At 43.2% G+C, this 20,300-nt stretch overlaps 1 protein-coding gene and 1 pseudogene across 6 annotated transcripts in view; one reads left to right on the top strand and one right to left on the bottom strand.

The window, feature by feature from the left end:
• Positions 1–20,300, bottom strand: part of ltbp1 (latent transforming growth factor beta binding protein 1) — a 116,229-nt gene that overhangs the window by 45,533 nt on the left and 50,396 nt on the right. For 4 of the 6 annotated variants that reach the window (XM_071481568.1, XM_071481570.1, XM_071481572.1 and 1 more), the window contains exons 5-6: positions 11,748–11,921; positions 1,437–1,640 (exon numbers count right to left, since the gene is read on the bottom strand). In XM_071481568.1, coding sequence (XP_071337669.1) covers positions 1,437–1,640; positions 11,748–11,921 — 378 coding nt within the window. The remainder of the gene's footprint in view (positions 1–1,436; positions 1,641–11,747; positions 11,922–20,300) is intronic. The other 2 variants (XM_071481569.1, XM_071481574.1) reach the window with 1 other exon arrangement.
• LOC139623372 (nicotinamide riboside kinase 2 pseudogene) lies at positions 8,392–8,858 on the top strand (annotated as a pseudogene).

The following is a 20,300-nucleotide window of genomic DNA, read 5'->3' as shown; positions in this document are numbered from 1 at the left end:
GTACTTTTAATAGTTAATAGTTAAAAGGGACTGCTCTTGATTGACAAGCCAAAATGTGTCAATCATACGTTAGCCACGCCCCAATGCATACCCTACTTCATCGTCTATTTTAAATTAAATGGGACTATAATTTTAAAAATGAACATCATGTTGTATTGAAGAAGAGTTGAAACTAGCGATTGAGACCATAAACTCGTTATGAAAACATTTACTGGGGTCATAAACCAGGTGAGAAGTCGGGTCATTTTCTCATCGACTTCCATACAATCGGACTTCTTTTTGCAGCCAGTGGAGTCGCCCCCTGATGGTCAGTAGATAGAATGCAGGTTTAAGGCACTTCCGCATTGGCTTCATTTTCCAGAGCCGGCATCGACGTCCATTTTTATATACAGTCTATGGTAGCTGCTAGCTCAGTGACTGAATGACTGCTTAGTGTCGTGTTGTTAATAAAGTTACAACAAAACAAACAAAAAAAAAAACAAAAAACAAGTCATTAGGGGCAAATACCACATGAGTATAAATACCCTGAGCAGCGAGTCCCTGGTTTGGACTTGTTTCCGGTCTGTCTTTACTAAAGATATAAAAACACCCAAAAAACTAATTTAACAAATGAAATGACTGAACTTTAGTCCTGATGACTCAATAACAAGAACTGAGAACATCCCAGCCTCAGACTAAAGCAAACACAATGATGTTTTTCTAAAGAACAGATTAAAGTGAAAACCTTAAAGGTAGATGTCTAAAGGTAGATGTCCATGTGTTTGTGATCATAAAGCAGGTCTTGGTTCTATATTAATACTGTGAAGGTATCAGAGCCTCGGTCCACAGAGAAATGCACACAGCCTGTATTCAGACACTGAGCCTTAAAACCAGCCGTCAGGACTTCTGTAACTTTGTGATGTCACAACAAAGCAGTCAGACAATCAGGGGAGAGGTTCAGATCCTGTCTTCTGATTGGCTGACTGAACTGTTGGTACTAGAGCTCAAGAGAGAAGCCTTAGAGAGGAGATGTAAAACTACACTGAGATGGTTTTTGGTTCTATGGACATGGAGATGAAATGGAAGAGTGAAAATCTCTCATCTCTGATTTGATGAAAAGGGTCATGTGACCAGTGCCTTTGGAATGATCCCTTCAGATGTAATGAGACAGTGTCTGCTTGGTCTCTTGTTACTGGACAGTGAAGCAGTTCCACTGTAGGAAACATGTGTATACCTGTTTTAGTCCATTTACCTCTAATTAGCTCCACTTTACATGTGTCCTGACCACCCTCCAGAGCTGCAGCCTTCATGCTGCATGACTTGAAATAAATGGGCTGAGACATGAATCCTTCAGAGAAAGCTGACCGATAAGAGGAGAAACGTTTTACTGCTTCACTGTTTCCACCCTCATTTTCTAACCGTCTGCTGTACCACTGGCATCACAGCCTTTGACTCACCAGTGCTCTGTCCGTTGCTGTAGGTCAGCGGCAGCGTGTGTGTGGAGTGGACCTGAGTCTGGCTGTAGCCACCTGTCTGCTGGTGCTGCTGGTGTCCGCTGTGAACTGGCATCTGGCAGAACTTCCCGGTGAAGTTTGGGGGACACTGACACTTGTCCCTGGTGCTGCACTTACCACCGTTAATACACGGGAGGTGACACACCACTGAGGAGAGAACAGGGAGGCAGTCACAATGATGTACGACAGCCTCGCACACACAGACATACAACGACACAAAGGACCTGACATCATCAACACATCAGTGAGTGCACAGATGTCAATAATCAGGCCTGCACACATCTGGAGGCTGAGACACAGCTCATAGAAACAGAGTGTATGTGTATGTGTGTGTGTGTGTGTGTGTGTGTGTGTGTGTGTGTGTGTGTGTGTGTGTGTGTGTGTGTGTGTGTGTGTGTGTGTGCGATGTGTGTGTCTCCTGGCCATCCTGCACACCTGACAATAATCTATTGATGTCCTCCTGCCCCAGTTATCCGGCTAACCCTTCATTCCTCCCTCAGTGGTCATAGCTCTCTCCATCTCCTCCTGCTCTTCGTTCACCTGATTCTCTCCTGTACCTCCCCTGAGTCAGAGCAGAACTCCAGCCCACACTGCCTCCTCCTCCAGACTTCACCCAAGATCTCAGTCTAACCTCCTCCCCAAACAGCCAGGCTGCCTCCACCCTAACCCTCCATCACCCTTCAACCCCACTCAACTATTTTTCCTGGTAAGTATGTTGCCAACACTCCTGCCTCTCTAAATGCACCTGTGATAACCTGTTGGCAAAGACAGAGGCTCAGCTGCACAGCTTGGAGCAATAAATACAAATGAATGAATGAACGAACAGCTGTGAATGACAGCAGGAGGAAGGAGCGAGAGGTCATGTGACCAAGACTAAACAGACAATGTAGAGATGAGGAGTCACAGGTAAAGGTGAGAGAGGCAGATTGAGCTGTGTGAGATTAGCTCATCATGTCTGAGGATGCAGCAGCATCAGTACAGTTCCTCTTCAATATCTCACAACACAGAAAACCAACTGTGGAGTTGTGGAGCAACTGTCAACAGAGCAGCTGATCTCTACACACACTACATGTTTTGTGTAGTGAATCTGTTCATGGTCTAAGTGTGGTGATCCCAGTCTGTGTGCTGCAGGGTGTTAATGGATGACACAGAGGCTGAGAACCACCCAACGTGAAGAGGAAGGTGGTTTGCCTGGTGTTAACCCTCACATAAATTCTGCTGCTCCCACACACACACACACACACACACACACACACACACACACACACACACACACACACACATACTTGTACTTCTATCTTTGTGAGGACACTCATTGACATAATGCATTCCCTAGCCCCTTACCCTAACCTTAACCATCACAACTGAGTGCCTAACCCTAACCCTGACCCTGACCCTGACCTTAACCTAAACCTAATTCTAACCATGACTCTAAAACCAAGTCTTAACCCTCAAAATGTGATTTGAAGGTGTCTCAAAAAGTGAGGACCGGCCAAAATGTCCTCACTTTCCCAAAATGTTCTCACTCTGTTAGTAAAATACTTTTTTTGGTCTTTACTATGTAGCAAGTACAAGTACACACACACACACACACACACACACACAAACACACACACACCAGACAGTGTGAGCTGGTGTAAAAGGGGAGGGACACAATGAATTCACAGACTCTCAGTGATGATATAAACACGTATGAACCATAGACGTTTACACCCCCACCCCCCTCCATCAAGTCATCATCAAGACATTACCTTGGCCTCCAGTGCTACAGTCAGAAACCTTGGTGTCATTTTTGACCAGGACTTGCCCTTTACTTCACATATAAAGCAAGTCTCTAGGACAGCCTTCTTCCACCTGCGCAATATTGCAAAAATCAGACCCATTCTGTGTCTAAAGGAAGCTGAAAAACTAGCTCATGCATTTGTTACCTCAAGACTGGACTACTGTAACTCTTTATTGTCAGGATGTCCCAAAAATTCAGTAGAAAGCCTCTAATTGATCCAAAATGCTGCAGCACGAGTACTGACAGGAACTAGGAAACAAGATCACATCTCTCCTGTGTTAGCTTCTCTGCATTGGCTCCCTGTAAAATCCAGGATAGAATTTAAAATCCTCCTCCTCACCTACAAAGCTATTAATGGTCAGGCACCATCGTACCTTAAAGAGCTTATAGTTCCCTATTTTCCCAATAGGACACTTCGCTCTCTAAATGCAGGTCTACTTGTGGTTCCCAGAGTTTGTAAGAGCAGAATGGGGGGCAGAGCCTTCAGCTATCAGGCTCCTCTCCTGTGGAACCAGCTCCCAGTGTGGGTTCGGGAGGCAGACACCCTCTCTACCTTTAAGATCAGGCTTAAAACTGTCCTGTTTAGTAAAGCTTATAGTTAGGGCTGGCTCGGGTATGTCCTGACCCATCCCTTAGTTATGCTGCTATAGAGCTAGACTGCTGGGGGATTCCCATGATGCACTGGGCTCTCTCTCTCTCTCTCTCTCTCTCTCTCTCTCTCGATTACTTTATGCCATTAACTTTGTATTTTTTTGCTCTCCCATAGTTTGTGCTTCTCCTCTCTCTCCCTCTCTCTGTCCTCATTCTGCAGGTATCTCTGCCTCTGGAGCAGCAGGATCCAGATCCACCACTACTCATCATTACTATTAACCACTGTTATCTATCATTATCATATCATAACATCATCACCTATACAGCTGTTCCTGGTCCCTCTCTCTCTCTCTCTTTTCTTCTCTCTCCTCCACCCACCCCCTCTTTTTTTCCTCCTAAACCCAACCAGTCGAGGCAGACCCCCCCACCCTGAGCCTGGTTCTGTTGGAGGTTTCTTCCTGTTAAAAGGGAGTTTTTCCTCCCCCCTGTCGCCAAGCGCTTGTTCTTTGTGGGAACTGTTGGGTTTTTCTCTATAACAAAGTAAGGTCTCAACCTTACCCTGTAAAGTGCCTCAAGATAATGTATATTACGATTTGGAGCTATACAAATAAAATTGAATTGAAATTGAATTGAATCATCACAGGACTTCCAGCAAACCATCCATCACGCCAGAAAACCTTCATTCAGGTCAGCAACATGGAACATTATGAGTAAAACTAAGACAACAGGACATCCACTCTACTCCTTATACAGCACGTCCGTCTGTCCGTCTCTAAAAGCTTCTTCACCTCTGAGTGATCTGCACCTGCTCTGCAGACACACACATACTCACCACACTCCCTGATATGAATGAGAAGCTGGATGTTACAGGGGCTGTGTCACAGAAATCAAACACATGAGATAAAACACTGCTGACAGCATTAGTACTTAGTACAGATCCTGACACGTCCACCAGGAGGGCCTTCACTCAGGTGGATTCCCTCATTTTACGTTCAGTGTCCAGGATCCAGCCCTAAGACCTGGTCACTCAACATACTGACAGGACACTTCTTGGCCCTAGAAGCTGCAGTAACACCCAGTAGAACTAGCTGGTGAACGACTGTAGCTGATAAGCTAACCACAAACTGGACATGAGGGCAGTAAACACTCAAATAAGTTCCTAGAGCTTCTGTTCCCTCTTTTCTGTGCTGTTTAACCCCTTTTACACCTAAATTATCATGTATAAGCAGGTTTTTTCCAGTTGAGTTTGTCTTTCTGCTCAGACTGAGGACACACACAACTGCAGGGAGTGATAAAGAAAGAGTTACTGAAGAAAAAAATCTACAAGCTAAGAAGCTTGCTAATGTCAATCAGTAAGCAGTTAGCAAGCTCTAATAACAATAACTTTAAACAGTTTAACTGACTGTAAACCATCCCTCTATTGTTGAGGAGATTAATTAAGGTGGATAGTAAAACCAAGACTAACTCACTAATTTTATTATGGACTTAAGTTATGGAGAATTGAGGAGGAGGAGCTGAGAAACTCGTGGAACTAAAGGAAAAAAACAGCCTGTTGCTGATTGCTGCACAAGATGACACATATACTTTACACTGGGGTTATTGCATATAAAATGAAAAGAACAGTGAGGAGAAAGCCAAGACACATAAAGTGCTACACCCGTCTTTTCCTTTATGTCCTCCTACCTTCAGCTGCACATTCAACTCACCTCCCAAACCTCTCCCAAATTCTACTTGATTTAATCCAACTGTAAATGATTTGAAACTGTCTGGATGGCAACTGACACAAACCGGCTGGCAGCTGCAGGCGTCTTTAATAAAGGAAGCAGGAGCTGAGGGCCAGAGAGCTCTCAGCACTTGGCGAGCTGCTGTGCTCACCTGGGAGAGAATATGCCAGAAGAGCTGGAAAAACACCACTTAAATCCTCTCTCCAGAGGCAGCAGCCAGCCAAATGGGATACACACACAACAGCCTGAATCAGGCCACTTTAAAAATCATCCTCATAAACGGCATCGAGTCATTCCATGAATATTTTCTGTTATCACCAAACTATCAGCGACTGGCCGAGTAGTTTTCACCTCACCTTTGCCAAAAACTAGATTTCCTACAGCGTCTGCCGAACCAACCACAGCTGAAAAATATATTGACAAAAATGATAAGGATGTAAAACAGGAAGTAGAAGAGGGGAAATGTATGTGCTAGCTTCAGGATGAAGATCCAGAATTACTCCTTTAATACATTTAAAGTTGCAGCAGTTGCAGCATTGGCTGTAACAGCAGCTATTTGTGGTGGTTGCAGAACAAGTGACAGTTGCACATTTGCATTAAAAGTAGCTGTGGTTGCAGTAACAGTTGTGCTAGTTGCATCATAGAATAATCTTCCACTGAAGGAATGTGTGCATGAATCATTTACTCGGTGTATAGAAATCTTATAGCAAAAGCTCTTATTTCTTCATTACACCCTTTAATGTCCAAAATACTGAACACAGCTGCACCCTCCTGGTCTCTGTTGTTGTTGGACATGGTTGATGTGTGGCTCCTAAAGCCATGAACCTGATTTACACAACTGCTCTTTATGTCAACAAATATAAAAACCACTGTGTTTCCATGTGTTGGTATGAAACCAGACCAAAAGTCTACAGCCATGTTAACAGGTCTGTACTTAGGCATACTGATGCTTTGAGCTAAATGCTAATATCAACATGCTAACATGCTCACAATGCTAACAACAATGCTTACTATGTTAGTTTAGTTTTAGCAGAAAACACAGCATACAGCTGAGGCTGATGGGTAATGTGAACACAGGAGGGAGAAGGTCCTGCAGACACTCATACCTCCACATACACATACACAGACCAGGTCAGACCTGGATTAATGCTCAGCTACTGTTGATTTTGCTTATTTGCATCCCAGTAGGTACCTAGCTATGGCAGCCTGTTAGCTGAAAGTACAGACTACACCTCATAGTCTGGATATTTACAACTCTGACCAGCCACTGGACCTAGAGGGAAAATCTTTGATGTGCAGTTAAAGGAGAAGAAGAAGAAGAAGAAGAAGAAGAAGAAGAAGAAGAAGAAGAAGAAGAAGAAGAAGAAGCTTAACTGTAGCAAATACCAGGCTCCCCCTACCAGAAGGAAACTAACTACATCCATCAGATAAAAAGTGCAATATTACCCCATGAAACACAGTAGAAGTATGAGGTCTAATAAATTTGAAAACTCAAGGGGAGTACTGGTATTACAAGTACTTTAAAGCTCAGTCATGTACACATTTCTAAATAATTTACTGTAGAAAGACAGAGCCAGTATCACTTATCAGACAGACGGATGGTGGAAAGACCTGAGGCTGACATAGAACCAGGCTACATGTGGTGGAAAACTAAGTTTACTCCACTGTGATACATGATTATTTAAAATAAGTAAGAAATACTCCACAATAAAAGACAAATTGTCAATAATTACAGTTTTTGATATTTTTTTGAAAATTGATATTTTCCCACAGTTCATAAACTCTGATCTTGTGGACTTGATATCTCAGTTAACGTGTCATCATCAGCTGTGGGCAAGTTTCAACACATCCACCCCTTCCTCCTTCTGATTCGTGAATCAACACTCTGCCCTCATCGCCTCTCTCATCAAGTGTGATAAGTATGATAAACGAGATGAGTGCGATTTACTCTGCCAAGCTCTTTGAACTCAGTCTGGACTGTAAATAAACGTTCATCCTCCCAACCCAGGTCTGTGGCTGGGGAGGGAGGAGGGAAAGAGTGAGGGCAGAGGAGGAGTGAGGCAAGTCTGGACAGGCTCAGGAGTCTGAGGCTCTGTCTCTGCACCTTCAGTCAGATCCAGGTGCAACATGAAGAATCTGCAACAGTCTCTGAGGATCAACATGTCAACAGCTGGTTGAAAAACAATACACAAACATCTGTTTTACAACCTGTAGCTTTTTACATCTACTGATATGTCAAGTGATTATTGTGATCTTTTGGTTTTATTCGAAAAAAATGTTAATACTAAGCCACAGATGAAAACAGCACCACCTACAGACACTGATACAACTTAACAGATCTGAGGAAAATATGCCTCTGCACCATGCTTGAGGGGGGGTCAACCCACCATGACATCACCCATTAGTTTGTGAGCTGCCATTTTGAAGCCTCCAGTTTGTAATTTGTCCATCGCCATCTTGGTTTTTGAAACCATATTTGGAGGAGGGGTGGATCTGACCTATTCTGTACTCTATCCTGATTGTCAGGAACAGTGTGTCAATCACACGGTAGCCCGCCCTAATGCATCCCCTGCTTTATGGTGTATTTTCCTCTAAATGGACCATAATTAAAAAAATAAACATCATGTTATATTGGAGAAGACTTGAAACTAGAGACTGAGACCATAAGCTTATTAGGAAAACATTTACTGAGGTAATAAATCAAGTGAGAAGTAGAGACATTTTCCCATAGACTTCAATAAAATCAAACTTCTTTTTACAACATCTTCTTGCAAGCTTTTTGACCAACCCATCCAAAATCATGTAGTATATCATCGGCATCGGCGGCGTAACCAGTGGAGGGAAAACCACCCTCACCAACAGACTGATCAAGAACCTGCCCAACTGTTGTGTGGTACATCAGGATGACTTCTTCAAGTCATTACTGCTTTGGACATGGACGCCATGATGAGCACCATCTACGCATGGTTGGAGAACCCAGTAAAGTTTGAGAAGTCGCATGGCGTTAATAACACTAATAACACCCTGGATACCGAGATCGTTCCAAAGTCCGACCCTAAGGAGGAGGAGACTCACATCCTTATTGTCGAGGGATTCCTGTTTTACACCTATGGACCTTTGATCGACGTGCTGAACCAACGTTACTTTATTTCCATCCCATATGAAGAATGCAAAAAGAGGAGGTGCTTGAGGAACTACTTGGTGCCAGACCCCCCGGCCTGTTTGATGGCCATGTCTGGCCCATGTAGTTGAAACACAAGAACATGACCATCAGGGGGTAACCCTGATGGTCATTAGATAGATTGTAGCTTTAAGGCTCTTCAGCATTGGCTTCCCTTTTCAGACCCAGAGGTTTTTACCAGCAGCCAAATTATCCACAGAGGTGTCCTCCCCTCCGTATCAAATGGACCAGGGGATTAAAACTGGTAGAAACACTGAATCAAGGACTGTCACTCTAAAAATCTGTGATTAGCTGACGCTTCTCGCTGGACACAAAGTCTTGAAATGGCTGGAAACTGAGAGTCCTTACCTTTGTATTTTTTTGATAACCCTAACCCTAACCCTAACTCATGAACCAGATATTCAGGATGTTCAGGATGTTTTTACTGTTACTGCAGGTCATTCCCTTCTCTCTGTCAGTCTCTGTCTCTCTGACTGGTTTTTATTGACAGCCGTCAGTTTCACTTTAGGAATCAGAGATTCACCAACGCGCTTGGACACAGGGCAGTTGATACATGGACATCCATGTGTGGATGGGACCTGAGCTGCCATTTGCCTGGCTGCTTTCTCTAATAACTTAAGATCCAGATGTCCCATGTTTAAAATCCTTCATCCGGTTAAAATATACAGTTGAAAACCACTAAGGTGTATAAGGGTATGTTAAAATGTGACTTAAAACAAGATAAAAGTCAATTTTGACCTTCTGGTAAGCAACCACCAAGCTTTTTTTTTATTTTAGTCTAGGTGTCATTTGTCATTTGTGGACATTTGAATGTGGAAAACAAACATATAACTTTAACTTTCAGTTAGCTTCATATTATTTCACAACTTCAGGTGTTATCATCTCATCACCAACGAATGGGCCTCAGTCTCAATAAATCAGTTATAGGCAGTATAGTCTAGGTTGTCCTGCTGATGAGGTTATTGTTAACTTTGTGAAATCACTGCATATTACCGTTTGTTTTTTCCTCAGTGCTTGAGCTCCAGGCTGTGTGTCCCTCTCTGTCTCCACTTATGCTGCTCTGTGATGGTTAACAGGTGATAATCGGTGACATGATGCAGTTTGTTGAAAGACTCCATATTAGATTTGAATGTGGTTATATATGGATGAATAAATATAACAAATCTAGGTTTCTATAATCCAACAGGTTCAACTGTAAATAACACTGGTGTGGGGTGTTTTAAAATTTTGTTGCATGTGTTTAACTCCTGACCCTCTGCAGGTCTGTGCACGGCCCTGCTCAGTACTGACTGGAGACACCTCTGGACAGTGAATACTGATACATCACGTCTGTAGTTTACAGTTTTAATTAACACTATAATCAACAGTTACTACAGTTTTACAGTTTAAATTTTTATCCACCAGTATTTATTCCTTTCTGTTTAATTCTTTAATTACTTTTAAAATGTTTGATTAGTATTTAAATGTTTTAGACTGAATTTCCTGTGGATGTTTTAAGACTGTGTTTAAAGCAGCTGTCATTGCTTCTGGGAAATCTATTAAACTGTGACAGGACATTTATAACATTATACAAGATAATCATTTCTCTTTGATTATATATTTTTAAAGATTTCATGTTGTAAAACTGTCTCTGAGCCTCAGTGTAGAGTCAGTGAGACACGTCAGGACCAGGGAAACTACGGCACAGGGTAAATGAACTGCTCTTTTCTGCCTTAACTGATGAAGCACTTTACAATTTGCCTCTCTTCACCCATTCACACACACAGTCTCTAACACACACACACACACGCACTAGTGGTGTCCAGTTAAAAACACTCAGTAACACTTGGTTCTGTATTATGACTGATACAAAGAAAAAAGTCTCCTTCAATGATGTTTTAATTCTGTCAGAGAACAGCTGAGTCCATGTGGACCTGGAGCGTGTCCACAGTGCAGATACCTGGTCAGTGGCTCTGATCTTGAAGCAGCACAGACATGTACAGTGCAGCCTCCAGTGAATCCAGACGTCACTGCAGATCAGCTCCAGTAAACAGAGGAGCAGCGTCGCTCTGGGTCACCCAGAGTTAACAGTCTGCTGTTTTCTCTCTCAGCGAACTCCAGTTATACTAATTTGTTCAGCTGAGTCAGACAGGAATTCATCTTGTTCCGCTCTTCCCATGTTTCTGCATGTGTCAGAGCCAGAGACACTGATCTGCTCCTTGTAAGGGCTGAGGCAGGTTCAGACACAGTTATTCGAGTCTGTGCAACACATTAAAGAACACCCAGCTCCTGTGCTCCTGTACACAGAAGCTGACATCCTGACACATCTATATCACTGTATACGTTCACTTCAAGGACCTTCAGCCCTGAGTAATCAGGCTCCGTAGACTTACTCCATACAGACAGTCTACAGCTGTGATCCACTGGGCTCACATGTTGTACTGTACTGACTCCACTTCACAATCACCAGTCCATCACAGTCCAATTAACTGTTATCTAAAAGAGTTCAGAAACACACATCTCAAACACTCCAACAAGTCTGAGGACATCGCCTGTCTCACCTGAGGTCAGATGACACATCCCTCCCATCTTAACATCCATCTAAATAAAAACCAAGTGCCCGTGGATCTTCTGACATCATTCATCTGACAAGTGTTTGAACTTTCCAAACTCTTAGTCTGATGCAACACAAGCTGACACCTGTGCTGCCAAAGGTTAAAAGAAGAGTATCCAGAAACCTCCAATATTATTTTAACTTGAATTAATGGCTGTTTTTTGTTTTCTTAGCACAAATCTCATGACCACATCAAACTTCATCACTACGACTGGCTCCTCTCTCTGTACACACATCATTGCATCATCCAGTGTTTTAATGTGAGGACACCGTAGTCAAAAGATCTGATGTTACAGATGTTAGACAGTTAACAGCTGCTTCACTCCACAGAGTAGAGCAGAGCAGTGTGTGTGTGTGTGTGTGTGTGTGTGAGATCACTCACCTACTCTGAAGTTGGGGGCAGTCAGGGTGTCTGTGGCGCGACCGTTCTCACTGATGATGGTGGTGGTGTTTCCCTGCTCACAGTTGTTGTGACACTTGCCCCCAGTGCAGGTCAGTTTGCAGATGGTAGGTGTGAAGACCACCTTGATCCGTCCGGTGTGGTTGCCCACTGCTGCTGAGAACATGGCACCCACCACGAGGAGGGGGAGAAATCTGGTTATTCTCTGATCCATGGAAAAAAACAAGTTAAATCACTTTCAGGTTGAGGCTAGTCTCGATCAGCTGGCGAGGCTCCGAAACAACGACAAATTATCTACTGTGTAATTATCAATTCAAAACCCTTGTGATCGTCTCCGCCCTGCTACCCCTCTCTATCTGTTCCTCATCCTAAGTCCAGTGGCGCCTCTGAAACGTGAGCAGCAAAAAAAAAAGAGAAAAATCTGGGAGAGAGAGAAAGAAGTCAGCAAACAAAACTCTGGGAAGTGGTCCAGTTCTTCATCACACTGTAAGTCTGTGAGAGGTGGACACTGAGCGCTCTTCCAAAACAGACACACAGCAAGCATGATACCTTCAGCTCGTCTGCCTGCACTCTCCCTCTCATTCTCTCTTCCTCTTTACTTTTTACTCTTCAGGTTCAGCACTGAAGTATCAGAGAAGCATTTTGTCCACACAGAGATCAGGAAGGAATCACAGCAGCCTTTAGACGTGCTGTAAGACAGGAGCTTATCCGTCTGCAGAGTCTTCCTCCCCACCCTCATAAACCTAGCCCTCAGTCCTGACTGACAGGAAGGAGTGAGGAGGACAGACTTACAGAAACACTGCTTCCTGTCTCAGAGTACCTGTCACAGTTAATCTGTCTACCTGCTGTGCAGCAGCGTCTCACATACATCTCTTTAGGTACAATTAACCTCTGCTGTATTCCCTTCTCTCTGTCTATGAGTCTGTGTCAGATCCAAAGCCTTGTCTCCATCAGCTGTTCACAGTGAGGAGCACAGATACTCAGAGCGAAGCAGAGCAGCCAGAGGAATGTTTCTGAAGCTGAGAGGCAAGAAAACCACTGATTAACATGTCCCAGGCTACCACAGGGGACCTCATATGATGTAGTGACCTCCATGCATTCATATATGGAGGTCCAGGACCTGACATCCAAACACGGTCTGACTGATTCCCTTTAGTGTGTAACAAGATCCTGATGTCTTTAATGGAACAAAATAAGCTTCAACTCACGTGCGCGCACACACACACACACACACACACACACACACACGCACACACACACACACACTGACTGTTACATTAGACAGCAGCTGAGTCTAAGTCCTTCATGTTCTCTGAAGCTGTTAAAGCTTTAGCTCTGTAGTGAAGCTGGTTTCTGTGACACAAAGTGATCATTGACATGTTACTGTTCTGTTCTCAGAGACTGGACATGAACAGCCTTGGGGTTTAACACACAGGTTCAACTCTGACAACAAACCCTCACTAGCAGGTTTTAGTCATATCCAGATGTGTCTCCGGGATCCTGACCCAGACTAATGCTGACAACAGTCAGCTGATGCGTTTCCCTCTGTCTTCTGATAAGAGCTGGATTTGATTTACATAGTCTGAGCATCTGTGCCTCTGTGACAGTAAATAACCAGTAAATCTGTATATGATCTATATGCTCTAAACAACACAGCAAAAAATGTCATGGTCATCTGAATTAAAAACTGCTGTCAATCAGTTCAAATACCAACTCAAACAACAACAGTCTGTTTATACTATGACCTGTTCATTCTATGGTCAGGACTACATACACCCAGCTGCATTATGGGAGATGTAGGATAAAGTGTTTTTGGATCTTCACCCATACTAGGGATTACAGTTCAGGATATGTTGCTCTCTGCTGCTTCAATGTTGACCCTTCATGGATGTGACATTGTAGATTCCTGGAGTACAGTTGGAAGGCCATGGTTTAAAGGAGCTGTTTGTAAGTTTTCTCTGCACTGAACATGGTTTCCTGTCAGGAACAAGTGGTGGTGATGGTCACCTGACAACAGCTTCAGCTATCATTGTCTTTATAAGACCAGAGGTTGTAACACATCCTCTGAGCAGCTATGTCTTAGGGCAGACTGGAGGCTACAGTGAGTCACTGTGGGGAAAGTGACCAGGCGGGCCAGGGTTAGCTGGTTAGTATGCTAACTTCAGTAGAAGAAAAGACATGATAAAGACAAGACTGAACACTGATGGCTGCAAGCTTATGTCTCCTGCAATTAGCATGCAAATCAAGTGTCAACCCACCATGACGTTACCCACTGGTTTGTGAGCTGCTGTTTTGAAGCCTCCAGTTTGTAATTTGTCAGTCGCCATCTTGATGTTTTGAAACCAGAAGAAACCATATTAGGAGGAGAAGGTGGCGCTGAGGAGGTGTGAGGGGTGGATCTGACCTGCTCTGTACTCTATCCTGATTGTCATGCAGGTGTGTGGTACAGTCTGCCAATCACACGGTAGTCCCGCCCTAATGCATCCCCTGCTTTATGGTCTATTTTCCTCTAAATGAACCATAATTTAAAAGTGAACATCATGTTGTATTGAAGAAGACTTGAAACTAGAGACTGAGACCATAAACTCATTAGGAAAACATTTACTAAGGTAATAAATCAGTGAGCAGTAGAGACATTTTCACATAGACTTCAATACAATCAGACTTCTTTTTACAACCAGTGGAGCCGCCCCCTGATGGTCATTAGATAGAATGCAGCTTTAAGGCACTTCAGCATTGGCTTCACTTTTCAGACCCAGTCTACATCCAAGTTTATAAACAGTTTATGATGCTAACCAGCTAGCTCCAGTCTGGGTCGGCCCAGCTCCTCATTTTCTGATACTGAACCTCCAGTCTGTAGCTGCTCAGAGGACGTATTGTAACCTCTGGTATTGGCTGCAGCTCTTCCCAAGACTGGTAAACAGCTGTTAAAGCTAATGTTAGCTATGTAGCACTATCAACAACTTGCAATGGCTCCTTTAAGAAATCAACTTTGTCATATTTCACTCAATCGCAAAGCTTCAGTAAAGGTAGACACAGGTTGTTGTATGTGTTTGACCCACTGACCCATGCTGCCGTTGTTCTGCTGAGGATAATCTCAAGATAGTAAAAATGAAAACAGCCTTAACTCCTCTTCACACTGAAAGAGCTACACCACCATGAAACAATGGTACCCGTCCACCATGTCAGACCTGCTCTGACAGGTTCTGAGCTGCAGCTCCCTGGCCCAGCCATGATAAAACATGTCTGAATCCTCCAAATTCTCCCTCCTCCGACTCTGTGCCTCTGTCAGTATGCACATGTTGCTGGCAGATTTCTCTGGTTGTGTGGAGCATATGGAAAGAAAGTCAGCCGAGCATCTCAGACACAACACAGAAATCAATCATCCTGAGGAAAGAAACGTTCAGGGGGAGGCTCAGCCAGGCTGCAGAGGGATGGTCGTGTAACTACTGAAGTCAGGGGGTCATTTCTGCCTGTATGATGTTTTTCATTGGGCCAGAGTGGGTTTATTTATCTGAGCCAAGGAGGGGAATAAAAGAGAGGAGTCGTGTGGCAGTAGAGAGATTGAAACCAGGACTGACTGAGGAGGAGAAGACGGGTCATTTGCACCTCTTGGCCAGTAGCTACTTGCAGAAACATAACAACAACACACATGTTCACTTGATCATCAAGTAGCTAGCTGGATTTTCTGGAATGGATTTTGATTCTGTTCATCAGAGAGACTGGTAATACTGGCACCAGCAAGGAGAATGGACGGCAATATTGGTAAAAAATATAGAGAATGGACCATGATATCTTCACTCATTCCACAGTTGAAGAGCTGCAACAACATCACGCATTTTACAAGTTTACTGAGTATTACTGTAAATGTGAAACAAAGCCTGTGTGAGTGTGATAAATGTCCTCACGTGATGTCACTTAAGTCAGCTTCAGTTGGGGCTGAAGACCTCTTTAGTCAAAGATAGTCAGGTAAGACCTGAAAAATCAGGTATGGCTCAGGTATGGAGGCCTCTTCCTTGTCAAAACCTAGTGCCTACATTACCAACAATGCCAATGATAGTTTGGTCAGAGACACAGGTGTGTTATGCTAGTAGTGGCTAATGTACCCTCAAGCTGCTAACCTGAAGCAGAGATAGGAAATGAACTACATTACATCATGTGTCAGAGTGTTTCCTCCACAGACACTCAGTGAGGTGGATCAGTGAAGCTTCAGGTCAGTAGAGACCTTGGTGTCAGGACTCAGTTCTACATCTATCTAATAAGTGAAGGAGATCACAATGGTGTCTACATTAGCCAATGTGGCATTGTGGGTAATGTAGACACCAGGTTTTGACAAGGAAGAGGTATCCATGGAATAAAGGAAGAATGTATCTCTTTTGAATCTTCTGTTGCATCAGTTCTGATCCTGTTTTTTAAACAGAAGTCCGTCAGAGTTGCATGTATTCTGGCTTTTGGCTTCATCATCTCATAGAAGTGATTAAGTTGAGCCAAAGAGGCGGCATCAGAAAGGAGGAGACAGGACTGATGACTTCTCAGTCTCTGAGATAGACTTCAGGACTACAAGCTGAACCTAACGAAACCATTTCCTTTCTCCTTGCACCTTAGAACAAGGTGGAGGTGCCAGAAATCGGTTTAGTCACTGGGGTGATGGTAAGATGATCCTCTCTGCCCAAACTGTCAGGGCTGAGACCATGGCCATTAGTCTGAGGGTGTTTTGGCCATGTGAGGGAGCTGAGGGAGATCTGAGGGGAGACGGGGAATAACTTTCCCATATGTGGCACCAAAGCCAGTTGCTGACAGGCCGTTTGTCACATGGGACGAGGCTGACAGAAAGGCTGTGGGCTTCTTGTTTTAGAAGTACAAACATGTCAGTGTAGCTCTGACTGCATGCCGCCCAAAAACCAGCCATGCTATTCCCATTAGTTTAGCGTCAGGCCTGAAGTGCTATTTGTAGATACACAACTGTGCTCTAAGTGCTAAACAATGAAGAAACCATGCATGAACTGCTCTGGTATGACTGTGACAGGATACACTGTAATGTGATTGAATGGAAAGGTCACATTGCTCTGCTCTAACAGAGGTTAAAGACAGTTCAGTTTACCTGCACAACTAGGTCCTGTTTTTCAGGGGAAACTCTGCCAATGAGCTGCAAACGTTATCAATGAGGTTGACAGAATGGGCACATGTAAGGGGTTTGTGGGTCTTTGGTGCACAGAGGAACTCATCTAGGTTCACTGAGCTTTTCATCAGGAACACCTGCTTATTCATTCACTTAGCCACATATATATAAATAGTGATAATCACATATTTAATCTTTACTCCACCACAGTGTAACTATAGTGGAGTAAAGATGGAAGGTCCCTACATGAGTATGATCACATACAGGACACACTGGGCTGCTGCAGTGTTTATTTGACCCCTGGTCTCTGTGGGGGTGCGAGGAGCTGTGAAAACAGTAGATTTTTGTCTCATTTGTGTTTCTTAAATATGATGCATTCATGTATTTGTGTTAGATATGGATAATAAATGAAAGTGTCTCATCTGGAGACAAGACGTAGTGTAAACAGGGGCAAAATGGCTCTGATATAGGATTCAAAAGGTTGATTTGAAAGATTTGATACTTCAGATTCAGATTCAATAAAATACTGTTTTAAGACAGATAACCTACTTTTATTTTGAAGTTGACTTTTCTTCGACTGACTGAAAAAATAAAAACAACAGTGAACCTCAGCAGCTGTATCAGTTCACCACATCCTTTTCATCTGGAAACTGTAACTACAGCTCTACTTGGTAGATATTTGATAACCTATGCTGTAATTTAGAGAAAATATTTACTATTTCAATCACAATCACAACACTGGTCTGAAAAATTTTCAATTTGATATTTTTGTCACACTATGGTGAATCCTCTCTGTCTCGTTTAGAAGGAGAACTGGTTCAAAAATCCCTCAGAGCATGGAAGACCACATTCTGGTAGACCATACACAGCACCTTAAATCAGGTCCTGAAATAAGACAAGAAGCCATATATATAAAACCAGTCATTTCCCTCCGGTTTCCCCACAGATGTACTGAACATGAATGATTCTCCTGGCAGCTGCCCGCTCCCCTCTCTGTATGTGTTTGTGCACTTTTAATGTCTCGCCATTTCTCTGGCATTTACATACTGCTGGCTGAAATTAAACTGTGCTGAGGAGGTTATTTTAAAACTGGGTCTGGCTCACTGTGGCCAGGTCTGGGTCTGCACAGCCAAACACCAACACTGTTCTGTCTGCTGACCTCCCATTAATATCCCTCAGGCCAGAGGCACAACCACTCAAACTGCAGTCTGCAGAGAAAAATATTGACTTATTCATAGACACACACTGGAGATGCTGATGCTGGATTCTGGCCTTGAATTTAGGACAAACCACAATAACCAACCACCAGCTTGTGAATTATGGCTGTTGTTGATCTGTAGGAGTTTGACTGCTGGCCAATGCTGGTCTAGAAAACTTTTTATTTTCTTTCTAAATGGTTTGAGCGGCTCAGATATGAAGTGTCTCATAAACAGGACAATGGGATCTGTCATAGGAAGTGAAGTGTCTGTTCATCCGACAGACTCACTGACTGCTGATGGTGCCTCAGTCCATCCATGGGACATCACTAGACTGTGGACTCAACTCATCGTAGAGTGACAGGCCCACCATGGCAGCAGGGAGTCTCGTTAATGACTGTTCTCCCAGGACACAAAGACAGTCTGCTCTGCAGCCCTATACCTCAGCAATGAAGTCTTCCCAGTGTCACCCTGCCTAACAGTAGCCTCCACCTACCCTCCAATACATCTCAAAGGAAATCAAACATGTGGCGCAAGCATCCGAACTGGCTGGTTGAGCTGGTGGTGCAACATGTAGAAGTCGGTGTTGGTCAGACCTTTTGTTATCATGGTGCAAACATTAAGGAAATTAACAGCTCTGCACTGAGCTGCTGGGACAACACCACTCTGCTTTTGCTGTTGTCTTATTGTTGTTGTACCGTGTTGTCAACTCTTCAGGACCAGTCTCTGACGTCCTTAAATGTTCAGAGTTGTAGAGACTCAAGAAGACTGAAGCTGTAACTACTGCTGAAGAGGGGTCTACAAAGTTCTGAATCAAGGGTCTGAAAACTTTTATAAAAGAGAGATTTCAGTTTTGTTTTGTTTTTTTAAATAAATTTGCAAAAATTTCTAAAAGCACATTCTGACTTTGTGTCAGTTATTGAGTGTTGCTTGATGGCAAAAAAGAAAATGGCAAAAATGTCTTGTTGCAGCAGAGTGAGGGGTTCTCCTCCAGATGGACCCCTTGCAGATGGTGTTTTGCACTTTATTCATGTCTCTAAAAACATTTCACCCCACAGCAGAACTGTAAATGGCCAAATGCAACATTCAAATCACAGGAGCTGCAATTTTTTGATAATTGTAAAAAGTGTCACAATGCGTCTCTTGGTACAAGAGCTCATAAAAATCACACCATCATCATTTTTATTTTCTTTTTCAGTGACAATGAAATGAATAAAAAAAAGACCATTCCCTTTGTAGCTCAAATCATAATATCTGTCAAGATAATTGCAATATGTTTTTTTGTGCAGATTGTTCAGCTCTATTGGAGACATTACAATTCCACAGAGACACTTATTTTATTGTCAGACTGAAGGTTTCCAACTCTAAAAGCAGAATTAAAAAGCAGGAACTTAAAATTTGACATTTGTGGAAGAAACTCACCCACTGGAATTTCATTGTAAGCTACCCTCAGATTTTACCCATGAGTCTCCTCAGCTCAAAGTTCATGTAACCTCCACATCTTCCTCCACCATAGTATAATCACTGAAACCACCTTCACTTCTACATATAACATGTAACACAGCTAATAGACGTGGTTTAAAGTGGGACATTGTTCGCTTGATCGAGCCTGTTTGTCTGTCAGTGGCCTTGTATTAACTGACAGACACTGGCTGATCACAGTGGTCCACCATTGATATAATGGAGCTGCCTCACTGAACCACAGAGCGAGTGGTTTTAATCCCGGTGATGGAGGATTTTACCTGCAGATGTGTCAGTCGGTAAAACTTTAAAGGAGCTATTTGTAAGTTTTTGCTAAATAGCTAACATTATTATCAGCTGTCTACTTTCCAGTCTAGAAGAAACATTGTGAGTGCTGTCACTTTTCTGCTACTCAAGTTAGCATGCTAACCAGCTAGCTGGGTCTGGGTCAGCCTGTCTCGTCACTTCCTGATACTGATATCCAGTATGATACTGAGTCCAGCCTGAAGACGAAGCTGCTCAGAAGACGTATCATAACCTCTTATCTTGTAAACACAACGATGGCTGAAGTTTTTGACCAGACTGGTAAGTCAACAGCTGTTAATGCTAATGTTAGCTATGTAGCAATAGCAAAATTGACAAATAGCTCCTTTAAATTACTTTCCCTGAATCCCCCTTCACTAAAGATCCATGCATGTTGTAATCTGTTAACTTAATTTATTTACTACTCAGCACTTCTCAATGTTGCTTTAGATTTTT

This window comes from Trachinotus anak, unplaced genomic scaffold (genome assembly GCF_046630095.1).
Source record: "Trachinotus anak isolate AG129_WGS33_773 ecotype Australia unplaced genomic scaffold, CSIRO_AGI_Tana_v1 ptg000007l, whole genome shotgun sequence".
In the NCBI taxonomy this organism is placed as follows: domain Eukaryota; kingdom Metazoa; phylum Chordata; class Actinopteri; order Carangiformes; family Carangidae; genus Trachinotus; species Trachinotus anak.
Note: the sequence above shows the minus strand (reverse complement) of the source record. Positions and strands in the feature narration are given on the sequence as shown.